The 18,452-nt window shown below is 45.3% G+C and overlaps 1 protein-coding gene across 1 annotated transcript in view; it reads left to right on the top strand.

Moving 5' to 3' along the window:
* LOC306940272 (inositol hexakisphosphate and diphosphoinositol-pentakisphosphate kinase 2-like) overlaps positions 1–18,452 on the top strand; it is a gene marked incomplete at its 3' end in the record, with an annotated part of 86,720 nt that overhangs the window by 48,008 nt on the left and 20,260 nt on the right. The window contains exons 16-21 of the mRNA XM_079525294.1: positions 2,021–2,142; positions 4,512–4,694; positions 4,953–5,094; positions 5,939–6,162; positions 9,337–9,379; positions 11,175–11,259. Coding sequence (XP_079381420.1) covers positions 2,021–2,142; positions 4,512–4,694; positions 4,953–5,094; positions 5,939–6,162; positions 9,337–9,379; positions 11,175–11,259 — 799 coding nt within the window. The remainder of the gene's footprint in view (positions 1–2,020; positions 2,143–4,511; positions 4,695–4,952; positions 5,095–5,938; positions 6,163–9,336; positions 9,380–11,174; positions 11,260–18,452) is intronic.

The raw sequence follows: 18,452 nt of genomic DNA, 5'->3' as shown, positions 1-18,452 counted from the left end.
CACTCTATTATATCTATATCTACCCTGGAGGCCAGGGTGGTTACTGCACCCTATTATATCTATATCTACCCTGGAGGCCAGGGTGGGTACTGCACTCTATTATAACTATATCTACCCTGGTGGCCAGGGTGGGTACTGCACCCTATTATATCTATATCTACCCTGGAGGCCAGGGTGGGTACTGCACTCTATTATAACTATATCTACCCTGGAGGCCAGGGTGGGTACTGCACTCTATTATAACTATATCTACCCTGGAGGCCAGGGTGGGTACTGCACTCTATTATAACTATATCTACCCTGGAGGCCAGGGTGGGTACTGCACTCTATTATAACTATATCTACCCTGGTGGCCAGGGTGGGTACTGCACCCTATTATATCTATATCTACCCTGGAGGCCAGGGTGGGTACTGCACTCTATTATATCTATATCTACCCTGGAGGCCAGGGTGGTTACTGCACCCTATTATATCTATATCTACCCTGGAGGCCAGGGTGGGTACTGCACTCTATTATAACTATATCTACCCTGGAGGCCAGGGTGGGTACTGCACTCTATTATAACTATATCTACCCTGGAGGCCAGGGTGGGTACTGCACTCTATTATAACTATATCTACCCTGGAGGCCAGGGTGGGTACTGCACTCTATTATAACTATATCTACCCTGGAGGCCAGGGTGGGTACTGCACTCTATTATAACTATATCTACCCTGGAGGCCAGGGTGGGTACTGCACTCTATTATATCTATATCTACCCTGGAGGCCAGGGTGGGTACTGCACCCTATTATATCTATATCTACCCTGGAGGCCAGGGTGGGTACTGCACTCTATTATAACTATATCTACCCTGGAGGCCAGGGTGGGTACTGCACTCTATTATATCTATATCTACCCTGGAGGCCAGGGTGGGTACTGCACTCTATTATAACTATATCTACCCTGGAGGCCAGGGTGGGTACTGCACTCTATTATAACTATATCTACCCTGGAGGCCAGGGTGGGTACTGCACTCTATTATATCTATATCTACCCTGGAGGCCAGGGTGGGTACTGCACTCTATTATAACTATATCTACCCTGGAGGCCAGGGTGGGTACTGCACTCTATTATATCTATATCTACCCTGGAGGCCAGGGTGGGTACTGCACTCTATTATATCTATATCTACCCTGGAGGCCAGGGTGGGTACTGCACTCTATTATAACTATATCTACCCTGGAGGCCAGGGTGGGTACTGCACTCTATTATATCTATATCTACCCTGGAGGCCAGGGTGGGTACTGCACTCTATTATATCTATATCTACCCTGGAGGCCAGGGTGGGTACTGCACTCTATTATAACTATATCTACCCTGGAGGCCAGGGTGGGTACTGCACTCTATTATATCTATATCTACCCTGGAGGCCAGGGTGGGTACTGCACTCTATTATAACTATATCTACCCTGGAGGCCAGGGTGGGTACTGCACTCTATTATATCTATATCTACCCTGGTGGCCAGGGTGGGTACTGCACTCTATTATAACTATATCTACCCTGGAGGCCAGGGTGGGTACTGCACTCTATTATAACTATATCTACCCTGGAGGCCAGGGTGGGTACTGCACTCTATTATAACTATATCTACCCTGGAGGCCAGGGTGGGTACTCCACTCTATTATAAATATATCTACCCTGGAGGCCAGGGTGGGTACTGCACTCTATTATAACTATATCTACCCTGGAGGCCAGGGTGGGTTTTGCACTCTATTATATCTATATCTACCCTGGAGGCCAGGGTGGGTACTGCACTCTATTATAACTATATCTACCCTGGAGGCCAGGGTGGGTACTGCACTCTATTATAACTATATCTACCCTGGAGGCCAGGGTGGGTACTGCACTCTATTATATCTATATCTACCCTGGAGGCCAGGGTGGGTACTGCACTCTATTATAACTATATCTAAGTTCTAAGTTCTAAGTTGTAGATCATTAATAATAATAATAATAATGATGATGATGTCATTGTCAGGTGACTACGCAGGCTTCCCGGGGTGTGGCCTCCTGCGGCTGCACAGCACGTACCGTCACGACCTGAAGATCTACGCCTCTGACGAGGGGCGTGTCCAGATGACTGCTGCTGCCTTCGCTAAGGTTACTATCTATATCTGTCTATATCTATTTCTATCTATAGTATCTATATCTATGTATATCTATCTATATATCAGATTGGGTTAAATAAAGATCATGACAGCGTGAAGAGTTGGAACATCTGTATGTGTTCTTTAGGGTCTCCTCGCTTCACATGGTAAAAAGTGTATACATGTATATGTATTTATACATGTATATATGTATTTATACATGTAGAGAGATTACAGGCAAAAGTTGATCAACATAATAATTATTCTACATCCTCTAACTGTGTAGACTTCTTGTAAATTAACTTTAAGTAATGCAGATGTTTAACAATAATTCATCTCTTGAGAGTGTAAAATGGAACCAAATGGACCCATAAGGGTCCACTTGGTTTCATTATACACTCAAGAGTTAAAGATCTATAAGGGTTCATTTGGTTACCAACTCTCCATTATTTAGCTGCATGGGGACCACCTGGAACCCCCTCAAGGACCACTGGTGGTCCCCGGACCATTGGTTGAGAACCACTGAATGAGAGGAATGATACACAGAGGAATAGGTGTAGAGCACAGGCTGGGGTAGCTCTGGTCCATAGCTCTAAATGCAACGCATTAGAGCTATGGACCAGAGCACAGGCTGGGGTAGCTCTGGTCCATAGCTCTAAATGCAACGCATTAGAGCTATGGACCAGAGCACAGGCTGGGGTAGCTCTGGTCCATAGCTCTAAATGCAACGCATTAGAGCTATGGACCAGAGCACAGGCTGGGGTAGCTCTGGTCCATAGCTCTAAATGCAACGCATTAGAGCTATGGACCAGAGCACAGGCTGGGGTAGCTCTGGTCCATAGCTCTTAATGCAACGCATTAGAGCTATGGACCAGAGCACAGGCTGGGGTAGCTCTGGTCCATAGCTCTAAATGCAACGCATTAGAGCTATCTATTTCTATCTATAGTATCTATATCTATGTATATCTATCTATATATCAGATTGGGTTAAATAAAGATCATGACAGCGTGAAGAGTTGGAACATCTGTATGTGTTCTTTAGGGTCTCCTCGCTTCACATGGACCATCCTGGTCCATATGGTGTATTTATATATGTATTTATATGTATTTATATGTATTTATATGTATTTATATGTATTTATATATTGTAGGGCCTCCTGGCTCTAGAGGGCGAGCTGACTCCCATCCTGGTCCAGATGGTCTATTTATACATGCATTTATACATGTATTTATACATGTATTTATATGTATTTATATGTATTTATATATTTTAGGGCCTCCTGGCTCTAGAGGGCGAGCTGACTCCCATCCTGGTCCAGATGGTCTATTTATACATGCATTTATACATGTATTTATACATGTATTTATATGTATTTATATTTATTTATATATTTTAGGGCCTCCTGGCTCTAGAGGGCGAGCTGACTCCCATCCTGGTCCAGATGGTCTATTTATACATGCATTTATACATGCATTTATACATGTATTTATATGTATTTATATGTATTTATATGTATTTATATATTTTAGGGCCTCCTGGCTCTAGAGGGCGAGCTGACTCCCATCCTGGTCCAGATGGTCTATTTATACATGCATTTATACATGCATTTATACATGTATTTATATGTATTTATATGTATTTATATGTATTTATATATTTTAGGGCCTCCTGGCTCTAGAGGGCGAGCTGACTCCCATCCTGGTCCAGATGGTCTATTTATACATGCATTTATACATGTATTTATACATGTATTTATATGTATTTATATGTATTTATATATTTTAGGGCCTCCTGGCTCTAGAGGGCGAGCTGACTCCCATCCTGGTCCAGATGGTCTATTTATACATGCATTTATACATGCATTTATACATGTATTTATATGTATTTATATGTATTTATATGTATTTATATATTGTAGGGCCTCCTGGCTCTAGAGGGCGAGCTGACTCCCATCCTGGTCCAGATGGTCTATTTATACATGCATTTATACATGCATTTATACATGCATTTATACATGCATTTATACATGCATTTATACATGCATTTATACATGCATTTATACATGCATTTATACATGTATTTATATGTATTTATATGTATTTATATGTATTTATATATTGTAGGGCCTCCTGGCTCTAGAGGGCGAGCTGACTCCCATCCTGGTCCAGATGGTCTATTTATACATGCATTTATACATGCATTTATACATGTATTTATACATGTATTTATATGTATTTATATGTATTTATATATTTTAGGGCCTCCTGGCTCTAGAGGGCGAGCTGACTCCCATCCTGGTCCAGATGGTCTATTTATACATGCATTTATACATGTATTTATACATGTATTTATATGTATTTATATGTATTTATATATTGTAGGGCCTCCTGGCTCTAGAGGGCGAGCTGACTCCCATCCTGGTCCAGATGGTAAAGAGTGCCAACATGAACGGTCTCCTGGACAGCGACAGTGACTCTCTGAGCAGCTGTCAGCAAAGGGTTAAAACCAGACTGCACGACATCATGCAGAGAGACAGAGACTTCACTGCAGAGGACTATGACAAGGTATGTCCACTAGAGGGCGCTGTGTCCCCTACCATAACCCAGAGAACTATGACAAGGTATGTCCACTAGAGGGCGCTGTGTCCCCTACCATAACCCAGAGGACTATGACAAGGTATGTCCACTAGAGGGCGCTGTGTCCCCTACCATATATATATATATAGGCGGCACTCTGTCCTCTCCCCACCATATATTATTGTCATTACAGCTGGCCACCACTAGAGGCAGATGATCCGTATATATTTGTTATTGTCATTACAGCTCGCCCCCACCAGAGGGCTCTCTCTGGTGCAGTCCATGCAGATGATCCAGAATCCGGTGAAAACGTGCGACAAGATTTACTCTCTGATCCAGAAGCTCACACTGCAGATCCGACACAAGATGGACAACCCGAACTTAGCTGGTACGATAATGTTCCTAACGCTAATGCTAACACATCACAACACGACACAAGATTGGACGATCCAGCTTAGCTGGTACGATAATGTTCCTAACGCTAACTCTAACGCTAATGCTAATCTTAACACTAAACCGAACCCTTACTCTAACACAACACAACACAACGCTGCAGCTCTGACACAAGATGGACGACCCTAACTTATCGGGTACGATACTTCCTAACGCTAATGCTAATGCTAACGCAACACAAGATGGACAACCCGAACTTATCTGGTACGATAATGTTCCTAATGCTAACGCCAACACGACACGACACAAGATGGACGACCCTAACTTATCGGGTATGATATTTCCTAATGCTAACGCTAATGCTAACACAACACGACACAAGATGGACGACCCTAACTTATCGGGTACGATATTTCCTAATGCTAACGCTAATGCTAACACAACACAACACAAGATGGACGACCCTAACTTATCGGGTACGATATTTCCTAATGCTAACACAACACGACACAAGAAGGACAACCCGAACGTATCTTGTACGATAATGTTCCTGTATTTAATGTAACAGACATCCAGCTGGACCACAGCGAGGCGTTCGAGCTCATACTGACACTGATGTTATTCATGTTAATTATCTGATGTTATTCATGTTAATTAACTGATGTTATTCATGTTAATTATCTGATGTTATTCATGTTAATTATCTGATGTTATTCATGTTAATTATCTGATGTTATTCATGTTAATTATCTGATGTTATTCATGTTAATTAACTGATGTTATTCATGTTAATTATCTGATGTCATTAATGTTAATTAACTGATTATTCATTATTACAGACATCCAGCTGTACCACAGTGAGACCTTAGAGCTCATGCTCAGGCGATGGTCCAAGCTGGAGAAGGACTTCAGGATGAAGAACGGACGCTACAACATCAGTAAGATCCCCGACATCTACGACTGCATCAAGTACGACGTGCAACACAACGGCTCCCTGGGACTGACTCATACCATGGAGATCTACCGACTGTCTAAGGCCCTGGCCGACATAGTCATACCACAGGTAACACAACCCTAACCTTAACCCAACTCTAACACAACCCTAACCTTAACCCAACTCTAACACAACCCTAACCTTAACCCAACTCTAACACAACCCTAACCTTAACCCAACTATAACACAACCCTAACCTTAACCCAACTCTAACACAACCCTAACCTTAACCCAACTCTAACACAACCCTAACCTTAACCCAACTATAACACAACCCTAACCTTAACCCAACTCTAACACAACCCTAACCTTAACCCAACTCTAACACAACCCTAACCTTAACCCAACTATAACACAACCCTAACCTTAACCCAACTCTAACACAACCCTAACCTTAACCCAACTCTAACACAACCCTAACCTTAACCCAACTATAACACAACCCTAACCTTAACCCAACTATAACACAACCCTAACCTTAACCCAACTATAACACAACCCTAACCTTAACCCAACTATAACACAACCCTAACCTTAACCCAACTATAACACAACCCTAACCTTAACCCAACTATAACACAACCCTAACCTTAACCCAACTATAACACAACCCTAACCTTAACCCAACTCCAACACAACCCTAACCTTAACCCAACTCTAACACAACCCTAACCTTAACCCAACTATAACACAACCCTAACCTTAACCCAACTCTAACACAACCCTAACCTTAACCCAACTCTAACACAACCCTAACCTTAACCCAACTCTAACCCAACTATAACCCATCCCTAACCCAACACAACACAACGGCTCCCTGGGACTGACTCATACCATGGAGATCTACCGACTGTCTAAGGCGCGAATCATACTATTTTAGAGCCGGATAAAAGTCGGTTCGGCTCTGTAGAGCCTACAATGTGACGTCATTTGAGGGGGGGTACCGTACTAAAGTCGGCTCTTCGGTGCTACTGAAACTTTCTGACGAGCCAAAATCATTTCGGCACTACAGCGGTGAAATAGGAGTATGAATCGGCCCTAAGGCCCTGGCCGACATCGTTATCCCCCAGGTAACACAATCCTAACCTTAACCCAACTATATATATATATAATTATTAGTGATTGACCGATATGGACCGATATATCCGATCACCGATTAGTGGACAATCAAAAAGCCGATAGCCGATATTATGAACCGATATAAATTTAAGTTAAAAAAAAGGAAGTGCAAGAAGCACCAACATCGTTTCAGTAACACTTCCCCCCCTCCAATCAAATGCAGCTTTTTTTTAAATTCAAGTGCAAACATGTACTGTAGCAGCATATATATATTTTTTCCAATATCTATCTATCTATCTATCTATCTATCTATCTATCTATCTATCTATCTATCTATCTATCTATCTATCTATCTATCTATGAATGCACCAAGTGTTTGTGTGTGTGTGTGTGTGTGTGTGTGTGTGTTAAGGCTGTACCTTAGCCCTTTTTTTAGGACTCGAACTTCGGCAGGATTTTTCGAGCGAACATCCGGACCATTTGTTTCTAATTAATCAGAGCGCAGCGCGTCTCCCCTGCTCTAAGTGCTCTTTATCAATCTCTCTCGTCTCTCCCAACACACACACACACACACACACACACACACACACACACACACACCGTCAAGTGGCTCCGCAAAAACAGCTAAGACAGCGTATATTGCTCGTTATTTGTTCCACCTGTGTATTATTCTCAGAAGCGCATTGAAGAGAGCATATGCTAATATATCATGGCTGCTAAGAACGGTTCCCCCTGTCTAGCGATCATGCTGGTGTGCTGGTGTGTGTGTGTGTGTGTGTGAGAGACGCGTCAGACATTCCATTCAATGGAACTCTTTTGTTCTCACAGAACAAGGTGAGAAAGGTCAATCACCTCAGCTGCAGCCAGGCCAATCACCAAATGAACGGGACAGCAGAACTAGGAGATATTTCTTCATAACTTCTGACAGGAATGCACTAGAAACTTACTTTTTTTTGACATGCTCATATCGCATTCTCGCCGAGATATATTTTCGAGTTAATAAAAAAAAGGGAAAAAATAATAATATTTTTTATTTAATAAAAAAAAATTAAAATAAAATAAACGAATGGTGTAATCACATTAATTAAGATTCGAGTGCCAACCCTAACGAGCGAACATTCGAACCTTGAATGTTTGGGGACAGCCTTAGTGTGTGTGTGTGTGTGTGTGTGTTTGTGTGTGTGTGTGTGTGTGTGTGTGTGTGTGTGTGTGTGTGTGTGTGTGTGTGTGTGTGTGTGTGTGTGTGTGTGTGTGTGTGTAATTGTCCAGAACCGCCCCAAAAAGGCCTCTGCCCGGGCTCTTGACCAGGCCCATGCCCAGCGTCCATATGGAGCTGGCCTGTTCTGACCTCACAGCACTCCATATTTGGGCATGCCTGACACAGAAGACAGAACTCCACAAGCTGGCTGCATATACTCCCTATTTGGGCATGCCTTACAAAGAACTCCATATATGGGCATAAAAGGGAGACAGACATAATATCTGGGTGGGGCATTCATTTCCAACTTGCATCGTTCCAAGTAGATCAGTGCCCGACCGTTCTAGTTTATCAAAATTGGTAATCTACAAGCCCACAGCACATTGCAGCATGACATGTTGAGAGCGTGTAGATCTGCTGCCCAAACTCTCCAAAGCCATGTGACCTTGTAACCCACCACTGAAATGTGCCACTTTCAAGATCACTGGCCACTTTTTTAATGCATGTAGAATTTGTTTTTACCATTCATTTTATAGCAATAAAAAACAATATGTCTCAAAACACTGGCCAACAGTAAAATTATTGGCAACTAAATGAATATGAATTAGAAATTAAGATGAATATGTAATATTATATATAATATGTAGTCTTGATTCCAAGTAATAAGTAACGTATTACTCTCCTAAGTAATATTGCCCAACACTGGTCATGACTTAATGATTTGTGTGTATAACTTAATATTTCTGTTTAGTATGGAATCTGTCAGGCTGAGAAGCTGGACATCTCTAAAGGCGAATGCACTCCTGACCATTTTAATGCTGTTATAATTTAATAATAAGTTATAGTATAATTTATAATGTGTTATAACTTGTAATGTGTAATAATGTGTGTGTATTTCTGTTCTACTCTAGGAGTATGGAATCTCTCAGGGTTAGGGTTAGGGTAACCCTAACCCTAACCCTAACCCTAACCCTGTTCTACTCTAGGAGTATGGAATCTCTCAGGCTGAGAAGCTGGACATCGCTAAAGGTAAGGTTAATGATGTAGTTAACGTTATGTTGATATTATAGTGTTGTAGTCCCACCCCCTCAGTCCCGCCCCCTCTCAGTCCCGCCCCCTCTCAGTCCCGCCCCTTCTCAGTCCAACCCCCTATCAGTCCCGCCCCCTCTCAGTCCCGCCCCCTCTCAGTCCAACCCCCTATCAGTCCCGCCCCCTCTCAGTCCCGCCCCCTATCAGTCACGCCCCCTCTCAGTCCCACCCCCTCTCAGTCCCGCCCCCTCTCAGTCCCACCCCCTATCAGTCCCGCCCCCTCTCAGTCCCGCCCCATCTCAGTCCCGCCCCCTCTCAGTCCCGCCCCCTCTCAGTCCCGCCCCCTATCAGTACCGCCCCCTCTCAGTCCCGCCCACTCTCAGTCCCGCCCCCTCTCAGTCCCGCCCCCTCTCAGTCCCACCCCTTCTCAGTCCAACCCCCTATCAGTCCCGCCCCCTCTCAGTCCCGCCCCCTATCAGTCCCGCCCCCTCTCAGTCCCGCCCCCTCTCAGTCCCGCCCCCTCTCAGTCCCGCCCCCTATCAGTCCCGCCCCCTCTCAGTCCCGCCCCCTATCAGTCCCGCCCCCTCTCAGTCCCCCCCTCTCAGTCCCGCCCCCTCTCAGTCCCACCGCCTCTCAGTCCCGAGTTTGGGCACCGCCTCTCAGTCCCGCCCCCTCTCAGTCCCGCCCCCTATCAGTACCGCCCCCTCTCAGTCCCGCCCCCTCTCAGTCCCGCCCCCTCTCAGTACCGCCCCCTCTCAGTCCCGCCCCCTCTCAGTCCCACCGCCTCTCAGTCCCGCCCCCTCTCAGTCCCGTCCCCTATCAGTACCGCCCCCTCTCGGTCCCGCCCCCTCTCGGTCCCGCCCCCTCTCAGTCCCGCCCCCTATCAGTCCCGCCCCCTCTCAGTACCGCCCCCTCTCAGTCCCGCCCCCTCTCAGTACCGCCCCCTCTCAGTCCCGCCCCCTCTCAGTCCCGCCCCCTATCAGTCCCGCCCCCTCTCAGTACCACCCCCTCATAGTTTGTGGCTTGTGTTCAACTCATAGCAGCAACATTAGTAGGTAATGCTGAGGAGAGGCTTGTGTTCACTTTCACCCTCTGTACTGCGTTAGTAATGATCTTATGTCATCTGAGCGCTCGGGAGTGTTTGTAAGGTGCGATCAGACTTGCAAGGCGGTGCCATACCTTTGGTTGCTGGCATTCAAACTAAGCAACCAAAGGACCAGCAACCAAAGGTATGGCACCGCTATATCTTGCAAGTCTGACCGCACCTGACAAACCCTCCCGAGTGCTCAGATCAGCCAACGCAGGGAAGCTGGAAGTACCTTCGCTAAAAACGCTGGGACAACACTTCCCATTACAATCACTCCCAGTCTTCCGCCACAGTCTGAAAACGCACCTCTTCATATTCCATCTTAGCCCGTAGCACTTTCCGTAGCACTTGCCCTAGCCTCGACCTCCTACAGGCGTATGCAAAGGCTCAACTTATGTAACTTAGACAGCAATTTATGTAGACTTATAGCATTTTATGTAAACATATCACTAGTATATGTATGGATAGTTTCATGATAACTACTTTCTATGTATGTGATGTGTTGCCATGATTTTTGTTCTTGTTAATGTAACTCGCTCTGGATTAAGAGCATCTGATGAATGCCTAAATTGTAAATGTTATAATGTAATAATAATATAATATAATGTAACCCTTTAAGGGCCACTGCACTGTTATTATGTTGTAAGTAGATTATATACTTTAACCCTTATAAGGCTGTAGTGATTTTGGGTGTCCTGTCCCTTTAAGGCTACTGCACTCCTCTGATCCGGAAGATCCGCTCTGACCTCCAGAGAACGCAAGACGATGACACCGTCAACAAACTGCATCCTGTGTAAGAACACCGTGGTTACATACATAACCTTTAATTAACACACCGTCAACAAACTGCATCCTGTGTAAGAACACCGTGGTTACATACATAACCTTTAATTAACACACCGTCAACAAACTGCATCCTGTGTAAGAACACCGTGGTTACATACATAACCTTTAATTAACACACCGTCAACAAACTGCATCCTGTGTAAGAACACCGTGGTTACATACATAACCTTTAATTAACACACCGTCAACAAACTGCATCCTGTGTAAGAACACCGTGGTTACATACATAACCTTTAATTAACACACCGTCAACAAACTGCATCCTGTGTAAGAACACTGTGGTTGCCCAGGCGGTGGCGTAACCGTCTGGGCACCCGACTGGTAATCCAGTCGCAGTGTGCCGCGGGTTCGACTCCCGAGCCCGACACGGCCTTTACTGCATGTCTTCCCCCATCTCTCTCCCGTTTCCTGTCAGCCTACTGTCTGTCCCTTCAAAAACCAATAAAAGGCGTAAGCCGCAAAAAAATATCTTAAAAAAAAAAAAAAAGAACACTGTGGTTACATACATATGTATACGGACATTGACGCTAGGTGGCGTCATATCCCAGGTCCGTCTATATACGTACCCCAACGTATTCTCCGTCTAAATGGTTTAGTCCTACGGAAGCTTTTAACATTGGTCCGGTTCCTATGGCAACGCCCCACCGTTCCAACTATGGGATTGAAAATATTCACAGTGCAAAGCAGTTGAAAGGAGGATTTTCAAACCTCAATACGTTGGATTCTTGGATCGCTGTCCTTGGTGGATTCTTGGATCGCTGTCCTTGGTGGATTTTCTGCCATCCACATTTCGGATTGAATTTGTGCCTTTGTACCGCGATGCTGCCGTTATGTAAAAGCTTCTGACGAAAGATAAGGAGTGTGTGCGTGTTCCAATGATAAATGGTCAATTTAGTCAGACCATTATTAACACTAAACCCTAACCTAACCCAAGCCACGATGATTTGTAACCCGCAGCATGGGTCTGACTAACGAGTGGTCTGACTTGAGGGAAGTCCCCTTATTTTTGAGGGGCGCAAGCCCCTCCTATATTCAGCTAAGTGTAGATTTTTGTCTTACACAAACATTAAATTCCTGTTGACAATGAATGGAGAATTTACATCAGTGTCTGAGCAAATAGACATGTTACGTCATGATGATGTACAATGATGATAAGAGTGCCCCTCACTTCACACGGGTGTGATTTTTTAAATTTTAGAATAGGCTTTAAATAATAGAGCAGTCATACTATTAATATTGTTTGTTGTGTAATGTTACACAAGGCTGTAATACACAGCATATCTCTAAATTGCAAATAATGTACAAATGCCTTACATTTAAATTCAAAGAGGGGATGTTTATGGTTAAGTGTTTAAAAATAAGAATAATTAGTGTTTAACCTGTAAACCTTAAGGAAATGGCAACCTGTTAATTAATACTATGGTTTTTTATTATTATTATTATTATTATTATTATGTGCAAAGGTACCTTTTTACCCCTAAAGTGATGCCTGCATGTAACCTGTTAATTAATACTATGGTCTATTAATAATAATAATAGTTATTATTATTATTGCTATGTACAGTGGTACCTTTTAGCCCTAATGTGATGCCTGGAATCAGCTGCGCTATCATGCGACAAAAGCCTTGAGCCTTACCGACAGAACTCGGGGAGAAAAAAAATACCTCAGGTCTCAGGACGTTTGTTATGGTGCTGGTGTTGTGTTTGCTACTTTAGTTTGCAAACTCTGTCTTTGTCTTAAGAATTGCACTAAACTTACAATCTGAATCAATATTTGAGCTTCTGACAACAATGTCATGGTTTGATAACTGAGCCAATTATATAAAGACGGATTTAACCGCGACGACGACGTGCGCTTATTCTTCATCATCATCATCGTCGTCACAGCAGCATTTATACATCACATATATAAAAAGTAGTTATCATGAATCATGCGTAAACTAAGAACGTAACAGTGGAGTATCTATGTTAACTATACATACTATACTATATAATATATTATACATGTGTACTATAAAGTGCTATGACTACATAAAGTGCAATTCTAGAGCTGTCTACGTAACAAGCTATAAGTCTGTTTAAAATACTATCTAAGTCTACATAATGTGCTATCTAAGGGGCTAGGCTAGGGCATGTGCTACGGGCCATGGTGGAGTCTGAAGAGGTGGGTTTTCAGACTACGGCGGAAGATTGGGAGTGAGGCTGCAGTTCTGACTGTGATGGGAAGTGCATTCCATAGTTTTGGAGCCAGAAGGGAGAAGAGTTTGGGACGTGTGGTGCGTTGTCCCGGCGTTTTTAGTGAAGGTACCTCCAGCTTCCCTGCGTTGGCTGATCTGAGTGCGCGGGAGGGTTTGTAGGGTACGATCATACTTGTGAGATATGGGGGGCCATGCCTTTGGTTGCTTTGAATGCCAGCATCAGAGTTTTGTATTCTGTGCGGGCAGCAACCGGGAGCCAATGGAGGGAGCGGAGAAGGGGGGTGACGTGTGAGAATTTTGGCTGGTTGAAGACCAAGCGGGCTGCGGCATTTTGGATCAGTTGGAGGGGCTTAAGTGCACATGCCGGTAGGCCAGTAAGGAGGGAGTTACAATAGTCAAGTTTTGACAAGACTGTTGTCTGGATTAGGAGCTGGGCTGACTCCTGGGTGAGGAACGGTCTAATTCGTCGTATGTTGTAGAGTGTAAACCTACAGGATCTAGTGACAGCTGTGATGTGTGTTTTGAACGAGAGCTGACTGTCCAGGACAACACCAAGGTTCCTGGCTGTCGGGACAGACTTTACCAGGGCGTTGTCTACGGAGATAGTTAGCTCCCGCATAGGGCAGGACTTAGCTGGGAAGAACAGCAGCTCAGTCTTGTCTGGGTTCAGCTTGAGGTGGTTGGAAGACATCCACTGTGAGATGTCAGCCAGGCATGCAGTGATGCGCTCTTCTACCTGGGTGGCAGAGGGGGGGAAGGATAGAAACAGTTGTGTGTCATCGGCATAGCAGTGATAGGATATATTGTGAGCAGAGATGATGGTGCCAAGGGATTTAGTGTACAGTGAGAAGAGGAGGGGACCAAGTACAGATCCCTGTGGGACCCCAGTTTGGAGGGTGCAGGGGGATGATAGCAAACCTTTCCAAGAAACCTGGTAAGTCCGGTCAGAGAGGTAGGAGGAGAACCACTTCAGCGCCGTCCCGCTGATGCCTAGATCAGCTAGGGTGCCTAGGAGCAGCTGGTGGTTCACTGTGTCAAATGCCGCCGATAGGTCTAGGAGAATCAGGACTGCAGAGTGGGAAGCAGCCTGGGAAGCATGTAGTGCTTCTGTGACTGCGAGGAGTGCAGTTTCCGTGGAGTGTGCCTTCTTGAATCCTGACTGGTTGGGATCCAGCAGGTTGTTCTGTGAGAGATGGAGAGAAAGCTGGTTAGAGACAACACGTTCAAGGGTTTTGGAAAGAAAGGAAAGGAGTGATACCGGTCTGTAGTTCTTGACATCTGAGGGGTCAAGAGTTGTTTTTTTGAGGAGTGGTGATACCCTGGCTGATTTGAAGGCAGATGGGACGCAGCCTGAGGTTACTGAGGTGTTGATAATGGAGGTGATGAAGGGGAGCAGGTCAGGTGCGATGGTCTGGAAGATTGGAGACGGGGCGGGGTCGAGAGGACAGGTGGTAGGTCTAGTGGATGTGACTAGTTTCAGGACCTCGTCTGGGGATAGAGGAGAGAAGGAGGACATGCATGGTATGTTATGGTTAGCATTGGTTGAGTCGAGTGCTTCTTTATGGGGGAGGGGGGTAAAGGAGCTACTGATATCATCAACCTTCTTTTCGAAGTAGGTGGCAAAGGCCTCCGCGGTGAGGGATGAGGGTTGAGTGGGGTGAGGGGGTTTATGGAGGGAGGAGAAAGTGGAGAAGAGTTTCCTTGGGTTAGAGGTGCAGGATTGGATTTTGGTGTAGTAGAAGGAGGTTTTAGCAGTGGTTAGTGAGAGGGAGAAAGCAGAGAGGAGTGAGTGAAAGTGGGAGAGATCATCTGGTAGCTTTGTCTTGTGCCACTTCCTTTCAGCTGCCCTGAGAGGTGTTTGTTCAGATCTGAGGGTTTCAGATAACCAGGGGACCGGTGGGGATGAGCGAGCTGGCCTGGTCGAGAGAGGGCAGTGTTGGTCAAATGCAGATGAGATAGAGGAGAGGAAGGATGTGGTTGCGGAGTCAGGTGAGAGAGAGAGGAAGGACTCCAGGGAGGGTAGAGAGGAGAGAATAGAGGATGAGAGGGAGGAGGGGTTTAGGGACTTGAGATTGCGTCGGGTGGTGACGGTCGGAGGGTGAGTAGGTTTAGGTGGGAGAGTAGAGAGAGAGAGGGAGAAGTTTATGAAGTGGTGGTCAGACCTAATTAAGGGAGTAACAGAGAGCGTGGAGGGGGAGCAGGCTCTGCAGAACACGAGGTCCAAAACATTACCAGCCTTGTGAGTGGGAGGGGAGGGAGAAAGGGAGAGGTCAAACGAGGATAGGAGGGACGTAACGGGAAGATACTTCTCTGCCGTAGGTAGGTTAAAGTCACCCAGTAGAATCAGGGGGGTGCCATCCTCCGGGAACGAGCTGATCAGAGAGTCTAGTTCTTCCAGGAAGTTCCCAAGGATTCCTGGGGGGCGATAGAGCACAATGAGGGTGAGGGGGACTGGTTGTGATATTGAGATAGCATGAAATTCACATGTGGTGAGAGAAAGGTGAGAGAGATTTAAGAGACGGAAATTCCATTTCGGGGACATGAGTATCCCTGTACCACCCCCCCTACCTGTTGAGCGAGGGGTGTGTGTGAATTTGTGTGAAACAGAGAGGGCGGCGGGGGTAGCAGTGTTATCAGGGGTAATCCAGGTTTCGGTTAGAGCAAGGAAATGCAGAGACTTGAGGGTGGCGTGGGCTGAGATAAATTCAGGCATTTCCTCTTTGGTAGCTGCATGGCAGTTCCAAAGGCCTCCCTCCACCACAATGTGGTGACTGGGTGAGCGAGCTGGGTATATGAGATTTGAGGGATTTCTGTGGTGGGGGAAGTAGTGTCTAGGGCGACATGAAAAGGGAAGGATAGGGATGGTGGGAAAACACAAACACAAAAATAAAAAATAAGAAATACACGTAATAATACTAATACTAATAATAATAATAAGAAGAAGAAGAAGAAGAAGAAGAAGAAGAAGATTGATACAAAACCCTGGGAGGCTGCCTCCTTCGTTAGATGTGTCTGGATGTCCGGGTCTTTGGCTTGGGCACCAGGCTAAAGTGGTCGTTGGTCAGCCGGTGTGAGCTACGGATCAAGGTTCATTCACGCGTGTACTAACAGGGCAGTATGTATAGAAGATAGGGAGGAAGTAAAAGAACCAAGAGCAGAGATGGTTGAAGAGTAGAGGGGTAGCTTTAATGGATAGTTTATAGGTGTTAGAAAAGAATAAGTGCAAAAAGGAACGGAGTGTGTTTCTCTACCTGTGTGTGTATGCAGAGTTTCAAAGTTTAGAACAGCTGTGGAGCTGTTTTCCACCTTGTCTCCTGCGACCGTGAGTGAGAGAGTCAGTGATTTGAGGGCAGATATATACTGCGTGAGGCTTAAATTTAAGCCTTGATCTCACCAGCAGGGGGTTTCAGATATAGCACTCAGTGAGTGGTCTATCTGTTCTCCCTGATGGCTGATTCAAAATTCAGATCAAAAAGAAGCTCCCACCAGGCCTTAAGTACCCACAGAGTAAGAAAGACAGAACAGAGAAAAAAACAAGATACAATGCAGACAAACAGAAACAAGCTATAACAAAACAACACAGAAAGGCAGAGTGATACAAAAGTAGTGAGAATGAAAGAGACAGTTTTAAGGTGTTAGAAAAGAATAAGTGCAAAAAGAACAGAGTGTGTTTCTCTACCTGTGTGTGTATGCAGAGTTTCAAAGTTTAAAACAGCTGTGGAGCTGTTTTCCACCTTGTCTCCTGCGACCGTGAGTGGTTAACCCTGTTAGGCTCTGCTAGGTTAACCCTGTTAGGTTAACCCTGTTAGGCTCTGCTAGGTTAAGCCTGTTAGGGTAACCCTGTTAGGTTAAGCCTGTTAGGTTAACCCTGTTAGGCTCTGCTAGGTTAAGCCTGTTAGGGTAACCCTGTTAGGTTAACCCTGTTAGGTTAACCCTGTTAGGCTCTGCTAGGTTAAGCCTGTTAGGGTAACCCTGCTAGGTTAACCCTGTTAGGTTAACCCTGTTAGGCTCTGCTAGGTTAAGCCTGTTAGGGTAACCCTGTTAGGTTAAGCCTGTTAGGGTAACCCTGTTAGGCTCTGCTAGGTTAAGCCTGTTAGGGTAACCCTGTTAGGTTAAGCCTGTTAGGTTAACCCTGTTAGGCTCTGCTAGGTTAAGCCTGTTAGGGTAACCCTGTTAGGTTAAGCCTGTTAGGGTAACCCTGTTAGGCTCTGCTAGGTTAAGCCTGTTAGGGTAACCCTGTTAGGTTAAGCCTGTTAGGGTAACCCTGTTAGGCTCTGCTAGGTTAAGCCTGTTAGGGTAACCCTGTTAGGTTAAGCCTGTTAGGCTCTGCTAGGTTAAGCCTGTTAGGGTAACCCTGTTAGGTTAAGCCTGTTAGGGTAACCCTGTTAGGCTCTGCTAGGTTAAGCCTGTTAGGGTAACCCTGTTAGGTTAAGCCTGTTAGGGTAACCCTGTTAGGTTAAGCCTGTTAGGGTAACCCTGTTAGGTTAAGCCTGTTAGGGTAACCCTGTTAGGCTCTGCTAGGTTAAGCCTGTTAGGGTAACCCTGTTAGGTTAAGCCTGTTAGGGTAACCCTGTTAGGCTCTGCTAGGTTAAGCCTGTTAGGGTAAGCCTGTTAGGGTAACCCTGTTAGGCTCTGCTAGGTTAAGCCTGTTAGGGTAACCCTGTTAGGTTAAGCCTGTTAGGGTAACCCTGTTAGGCTCTGCTAGGTTAAGCCTGTTAGGGTAACCCTGTTAGGTTAAGCCTGTTAGGTTAACCCTGTTAGGCTCTGCTAGGTTAAGCCTGTTAGGGTAACCCTGCTAGGTTAAGCCTGTTAGGTTAACCCTGTTAGGCTCTGCTAGGTTAAGCCTGTTAGGGTAACCCTGCTAGGTTAAGCCTGTTAGGTTAACCCTGTTAGGCTCTGCTAGGTTAACCCTGTTAGGTTAAGCCTGTTAGGGTAACCCTGT

The sequence above is a fragment of the Electrona antarctica genome (assembly GCF_951216825.1).
Source record: "Electrona antarctica genome assembly, chromosome: 16".
Taxonomy (NCBI): Eukaryota; Metazoa; Chordata; class Actinopteri; order Myctophiformes; family Myctophidae; genus Electrona; species Electrona antarctica.
Note: the sequence above shows the minus strand (reverse complement) of the source record. Positions and strands in the feature narration are given on the sequence as shown.